Below are 7,007 nucleotides of genomic sequence, written 5' to 3'. Positions count from 1 at the left end.
CCTGTGTCTAGGACAACGCAGATGGGGGTAAAGGTGCTTTGGGGACAGAGGCACTGACCTAGATCATGCCAAATCTATTGTCGAGCATGGGCAGAGGGGGCAGTGCAGACTGAATGGGGACGCAGGTTCCCAGAGGCACTGTGGAGTCCACATGGAGAGCCTAGGAAGTGGACTCTCTGTGCCCCTTAGGTTGGGTGTGGTCTCTGTGTTCTGGGGTGTCGAACGCTTTAGGCCTTTATCAGACAGCTTGAGGAAACCTTATCCAGCACCCCTCACCCATCTCTTGGTCTCTCTGCAGCTTGCCTCAGCTAAGCTACCCTCATTGTGGTCCTGGAAAAGGGTGCTGGGTTGTCAAATGGAGAGCAAAGGCCATCCCCTCAGCCCGATCATCTCTGACCACAGTGGCCTCAAGGGCCTCCCTACTGTCCCCTCGTTAAGTAAGAGCAAGAGCTACCCCCCTGCTGCCTCACGGTGGTCGACCAGTTCTCTCATTCTCACCCTGCATCCTCTTCACTCCTCTCTTCCTGCCCACTTCCTGCTTGCAGCCCTCTGTCTTTAAACAGGTCTCTCTCTTTTTGTTTAAATTATCAGAGCACACATGTGCCCATGAGAGACAGAGAGGGGGAGAGAGCACCCCCAATGGTACATGGTCACTCCCTTCTCCATTTCCCCATCCTGTTGAGATTTGGGGCGTGCACACACACGTGCCCTGTATGTTTTTCAAGCCACTGGGGCCAAGTGTGTATATGATATGAGTGTGTATGTGTGGGGGGAAACGAGCACCCCCACAGGGTCTGGTCATGCTGGGTCCCTTCCTCCAGCCCTCCCTCTGCATGCGCCTGGAGTGTTGAGGCTGACCCAGCTGTGGGATCCAGCCTCTCTTCAAGCATAATCGCTGCCTCATGGAGCCAGCCCTGCGAAGGTCCCCTTTCACTCACCTTTGTCCCCTTTCTCTAGGCTTTGTTGCAGTAAGTGGTGTCTCCTCCCAGCCCCTCACTCCCTCCGGTACCCCCACTGTCCTGTAGTAGGTTCGGTACATTCCCTTTGCTTTGCCAGCCCACCCCAGACTTCCAAACTCAGCCTCTCCAAGTCGGGTCCCCTCTTACTCTGACTTCAAAAGCCTTCCCAACCTGCCCCCTCTGACCTTCCCTTACTGTCACCAGGTGTCTCAGACAGAGGCTTAGCAGCTCCAGCCTGGCTCTTCTGTCTCTCCCGACTCCTGCTGTTTACTTCCATCCTCCCGCCCCCGCATGCATCTCAGTCCAAGTATGGGTCACAGGGGTGGGAAAGAAGGGCCAGTGTGAGGACCTGTAAACCAGACCTTCTGTAGGACTTGGTGCCTGGTGAGGCTGAGAGGGCTGACGGCTAGGAGCTGGGGCCCACCTGGACAAGCACAGCAGCCTCCAGGCCTCTCAGAGCCCGGGGTGGCTCCATCTTTCTAGTGCTGTCTGAGGTCCTCCACTCAAACCCCGAAAGGCTCCCTGGTGCCAAAGGCACAAGTCCATCTCAGCTTGAAGTTAAAGGGTTGTGTATTCTAGCCCGAACGTACCTTCTCGGCCAGAGTACCCGTCACGTCCCCAAGGCCTGCCTTTCATCCTCTCTGCTTTCCCATTTGCTCCGAAGGCCCCACCCCAGCCTCTCACATCGGCTTGATCTCTCTGCCCTCTGAGCTGTAAGCAGCCCTTCCAGATCCCAGACCTAGAGCTCCAGGCAGGTGTCATCACATCGTTCATTGTCATGAAGACTTGGTCCCCATCTCTGTCCTGTGCAAGCTGCCCCCAGCAGGGTGGGCCTGGCCATTCCACCGCTCTTTGTTCAGTCCGGGCGGGTGGGGTGCGGGAAGAGCTGCGGGAAGGGTCAATGACATGGCTCTCACCTGTCTGAGCACTCCCTGCAGCTCCTTGCTGGACCACATGTCAGACAGGAGGAGTCGGGCAGCTTCTGCAGCCTTGGGCGAGGCGCTGGGATGGAGGGAAGTGCACTTGTGAGGAGAGATTTGGGGGAACACCTCCCTCCCACCCTCATCTTCAGGTCTGGGAGACATGGGGAGATCCCAGGGGTGCATGATATAAGTGCCCCACTGGGGTATGTGGGGCCCTGACCCCTGTCAAAGTGGGCAGGACCCCTTGCTGTCGCCCACCTAGAGGCACCCCAGGATCCTCCCATGCCCAGCCCTTGGCCTGGGCTGAGAGATCCCCATGGGGCAGTAAGTAGTCCCGCCCCATCCTGACCCCCGAGGACCCTGTGCCCTGTGCCCTGCAGGTTCCCCAGCAGCTCTGTGTGGCCCAAGGCAGGGAACACCAGACCCTGAGATTCAGGGTTCTTGGCTTCTGGAGCTTCTCTTCCATCCAGCCCCCACCCCTGCCCCGACCCTGCACCAGTTGCTCTCCCGCTCTCCCTCCCTGCGGCTGGGCATTGCAGGCTGCCCAGTGTGCAGGGCGGAAGCATGCGCCGTGCTGCCCACCTGCTGCGACACAGGTTGACGATGTTGTTGAGCATGCTGCTGGAGAAGTACTGCTTGGCCATCTGCGGCTGTGAGGCCATCAGGTTCCTCACGGTGTAGCAGGCCGAGGACAGGATGTCTTCGGAGTTGCTGGTGTTGCCGGTGTGGCTGGTGAGGAGTCTGGTCACCTCCGGGAACACTTGGTTTCCTGGGAGAGAGTGGTGGGGTCTGGGTCCGAGTGGCTGAGGGTAGGAGGGGCTGTGGGGATCCTGGGGCCCCCAGTCCCAGATTGCCCTCAGCCAGGCTCTCAGCAAGGCAGCCCCTCAGGTTCCATACTGGCTTGAACCCGGGCCTCAGAGACCTTGATGGGACCTCCAGGGATCAGCTCCCATCCCTCCCTGGCCCCTGCTTGTCTCCACATGCATCTCTGGCCTCTGCCCCTCCTGGAATGCTCAGCCCAGGGTGAGAGGGTGACCTGGCAGGCTCTGGAACGTGGGGCTCTGTGTGTCCCATCCAGAGGGGAGGAGGGACTGGCGGCCTTACCCATCACTCTGTGCAGCAGAGGGTGACGGGACATGTTGCTCAGGAGGGAGGCCCCGGACCGCACCACGTCGGAGTTGCCAGATTGTAGGAGGTGGGCGATTTGTGGCAAGCCCTTTTCCTTCAGCCCGATCAACTGGCTCATGCCACTGGACATCTGAGAGGGAGGGACTGGTGAGGAGCTGGCCCGCGGCTTCCCAGCACGGGGCAGAAGGCAGGGGCAGGTAATGCCAGACGAAGCCCTTCCGGGCCCATTCTCTTTCATGTCAGAGGCCCAGGCTAACCTGTACCACCCCTTCCCAACCCTGCTCCCAGCTCCTGGACCAGCCTGCAGCCAGGCACATGGTGAGAGGCCTCACTCATCTCGCTCACAGGGTCAACTTTTTGTTGCTGTCATTGTTTTTAAGCACCTCCCCTAAGCCCCCCACGGGCGTGTGTCCTTGCCTGGGAGATACAGAGAGATGGAGAGAGGGAAAATGAGAAACCACCCTCGGGGTGGGGGATGGTCATGCCACAAGCCCTTCTCCTCTACGCTCCTTCTGCGGTTGTGGGTACACATGATTGTCAAGCCATCAGGTCCAGGATTCGAACTGCTGTCAACCATGTGGGACTCCAGCGCCTTGACCTCTCTCTCACTTGTGACAATCAGGGTCAACCTGAGACTGCCGAAGTGTCAATGTCACTGCTCCCGCCACTGCCACAGCTCTGCCTTTCTTATGTCTCCCAGTATCATCCACACATATGGCCAAGATGGTCTGTAAGTTAGGGTCATCTCGTTGGGTCACCCCATAGTCTAGTGGGTAAGGGAACCAGAGCCAGATGGTGCCATGGTTTGAGTCCTGGCCCCAGAGGCTTGAAAAACATACAGGGCACGTGTGTGTGCATGCCCCAAATCTCAACAGGATGGGGAAATGGAGAAGGGAATGCCGCATAACCATGTACCATTGGGGGTGCTCTCTCCCCCTCTCTGTCTCTCTTGGGCACATATGTGCTCTGATAATTTAAACAAACAAACAAACAAACAAACAAAGCATTCGGCCACCTTCCAACTTCACTACCTCTGTAGACTTCAACACGTATTTGTTGAGGGCTACCCGAGACTAAGAGAAGAGAAGGTCTGGGCCCACCTGGAGATAGCTGGAGGTGGGCCAGCTCCTCTGGGCCTCTAAGCAGCACAGTCATCCGTGTGCAACCTGATCCAGGCCAGTTGGGAGTTCTCAGAGACCCCGGCCTCATCCCTCACAGTAGGAAGTCCGTCTTTACCCTGTTTCCCCTTGTCTTGTAGCTGTCAAGCTGTCCCTTCTGTTCCATGTAAAGCTGAAATAGTTGGACGCTCTCCCATCTAAACTCTTCTTGATGACAAGCCAGCCTCCTCTGGCCCCGCCCACACCATTGAGCCCTCCAAAGTGCACTGGCCTCAAAATCTATACTTATTCTGTCCTGTCTTCCTCTGGGCCCATTCATGCCCCAAACCCTCTTTTTCTACCTTGGTCAGTTCAATAAATAGGAGACACCTCCTGCCACAAACACTCCATCCCTGACACTCCATGCAGAGCCAGGAGCCAGAGGCCAAGGGGATTTTGGGCATGACAGAACCCAATGGGAGGATCTGTCCACTATGCACCCTCCAGAGGCCTAGTGAGCAAGGACATCATTTCCCAGGGGCCAACCCAGAGCCCAGCACACACCAGGCCTCTCTCTGCTCATGTTAGCAGAGAGGCCTGGAAGCCCACGCATATCCGATGGACCCAGACAGGAGACAGGCTGGTGGGGGAGTAGGAACAGAGCCTGTGCTGCCGCCTGCAGGGTGGGGATGGAGGCACGACCGCTCCTCACCAGGCCTTTGCTGGCTGTCAGGTTCTGCAGGGCGCCGGCGCAGGCCTCCAGGGTGGCATCCTTCTTGCTTTTGCCCATGAGGTTCAGGTAGGTGCGGATGGCGTCCGAGTGGTACAGCCAGCTGCTGCCCTTGGGGTTGGTCTCCTCCTCAGGAAGGGGGCAGTCATAGTTGTTGTTCTGAGGACAAAGAGCAGGTCAGTGGGGAGCCTGGTCAGGGGTACCCGAACCGCCTGCCTCACTCCTAACCTCAGGGTCATGACTCCAGTGGGCAGGACCAAGGAGCACCTGCTGAGACCGGGAGCTGGGGAAAGCCCCCCGTGTCCCTTTCCTTTCTGCCTGTGGCAGGTCTGGGAAACAAGGAAAGGGCCACGGGCCTCACTACCGCCAAGGTGCTGTGTCTCAGGACGTGTGTTCCTGGCAGCCCTGGCCCAAACCTCCAGGTGGGGGAGGCTGCTCTGGGTCTCACATTAGGCTGCTTCCTCCCCTCCCAAACCAGACCATGGGTCTGGGCTTTTCTGGGCCAACCTCTCCTGTGCCCAGTGAAGGAGGTCTGACTGTCCCTCCACAGCACCGTCTACTCCTGGGAAGAGCTGGGAGGGCTCAGGAGGCAGTGGGAGCCAGGCCAGAGAGGGGTCAGGGTTCTGGCTCTCTCCTCCCCCTCAGGGCTATGGGAGAAGATGGGACATTTCACCCATTCCATAGTAAGAGACTGAGGCCCGCAGACCAGGGAGGAGCTCTGGCCTCTGGGTGGTCGGGGCTCATTTGTTCCCAAGGACACGGACCTCCTCTGCATGAAAGACAGTGTGTCCTCTGCCAGCTCCAGGGTACGGCAGGGGCCCGAGGACACAGTTTGGCCAGGGCCCATCCCCTAAGGCTGGTTTTGGGCTCTAGGGGCTGAGAAGAAGGGGTGGGAGAGGCAGTGGGCATGGTGGGGTGCTGGAGTCCCTGCTCTGCTGGGTCGGCGCTCACCATCATCTTGTCACTCTTGTTGCTGAAGCAGCCCGTGGAGGACTTCTCGGTGTAGGCGTTGCGGGCATTGTACTCCAGCTGGCGGTAGCGGGTAGGCACCTCGGCATCCAGGCGGTAGGAGAGGTTGTGCAGAATACACATGCAGTTCTCCACGGACTGGGGAGCGAACAGAGGCCTGGGGCCTGAGCCTCAGCCCAGCCCCGGCACCTCCAGGGCTCAGTGCTTTCCCCAATTAGTGAGCCAGAGCTGCAGGCCCCACCGCTGCTTCAGGAGGAGAGAACCCGCCACTCCCCCAGCCTGAGAAGATCTCTCAGGGACCCCTCCAGGATCCAGACTGGGATCACCATCTATCGTTTCTTAGCTGCATGAACCTCAGTGACTTGCCTCAGCCTTCGGGGCCTCAATTTCCTCAGCTGTAAAATAGGACTAAAATCCCTTGCTTCAAGGGCTACTGGGAAGATTATACGAGGGAAGTACCCGCCATGGGCCTTGCACATAGTAGGACACAGGGCCAGTGGCTCCTGTTCCTACTGCTATGGGCGACATGCCAATGGGTAGACTGGCGAATTGAGGACCATGTCCCCCCACACCTGCAGAAGACGTCCATGCACTGAGACCCGGGGATCTTCCAGTGCCCACTGTCCAGGCCATTGTAGGACTAAGTCCACCTACACAGGGGGACTCAGGAAACAGGGCTTCCTATGGCAGCTGGGCCCAGACCCATTTCCCTCCTGTGAGCCCCTAGGCTAGGGTGGAGCAGCAGATTCACCCTCTTGCTGGGGCTTGAGGGACTGAGTCCAGGGCTCAGGCTCATGCAGGTGTGGGGATGTCCCAGCAGAGCAGATACGCTCCTGGTCCATGGCCCTCCTCCGGGGCTCTGTCCACTTTCCGCAGAGGGGATGGGCGTGAGGGCAGGGTAAAACGCTTGCTCATGGAGACTGAGCTCAGGACGCAGGCGCCGTGATGCCCAGCTGTCCCTGGCCTGGGCGCTACTGGACCTCATGATCTCCCTCTTGTCCCCGTGGGGAAGTACCTTGCTGTCAGTTACTTCCCACATGTTCCCTGTCTGTGCTGATGTCTAAAGGTCCAGAGGGGCAAGGAGTGGCTCTGCCAATGGCTTTTTTTTGGAGAGATTTTTGCTATAGGGCGTGTGCGCTTGCCAGACAGACAGAGACATAGAGACGGAAAGCGAGAAATCACCCCCCAGGGGGGATGGTCA

At 58.6% G+C, this 7,007-nt stretch overlaps 1 protein-coding gene across 1 annotated transcript in view; it reads right to left on the bottom strand.

The window, feature by feature from the left end:
- The window catches only part of PKP1 (plakophilin 1), a 55,075-nt gene that overhangs the window by 5,390 nt on the left and 42,678 nt on the right, over positions 1 to 7,007 (bottom strand). Inside the window, exons 8-12 of the mRNA XM_006155468.2 lie at positions 5,789 to 5,944; positions 4,820 to 4,996; positions 2,987 to 3,140; positions 2,465 to 2,651; positions 1,877 to 1,961 (exon numbers count right to left, since the gene is read on the bottom strand). Coding sequence (XP_006155530.1) covers positions 1,877 to 1,961; positions 2,465 to 2,651; positions 2,987 to 3,140; positions 4,820 to 4,996; positions 5,789 to 5,944 — 759 coding nt within the window. The remainder of the gene's footprint in view (positions 1 to 1,876; positions 1,962 to 2,464; positions 2,652 to 2,986; positions 3,141 to 4,819; positions 4,997 to 5,788; positions 5,945 to 7,007) is intronic.

Source organism: Tupaia chinensis, unplaced genomic scaffold, assembly GCF_000334495.1.
Source record: "Tupaia chinensis unplaced genomic scaffold, TupChi_1.0 Scaffold000453_2, whole genome shotgun sequence".
Lineage (NCBI taxonomy): Eukaryota > Metazoa > Chordata > Mammalia > Scandentia > Tupaiidae > Tupaia > Tupaia belangeri.
Note: the sequence above shows the minus strand (reverse complement) of the source record. Positions and strands in the feature narration are given on the sequence as shown.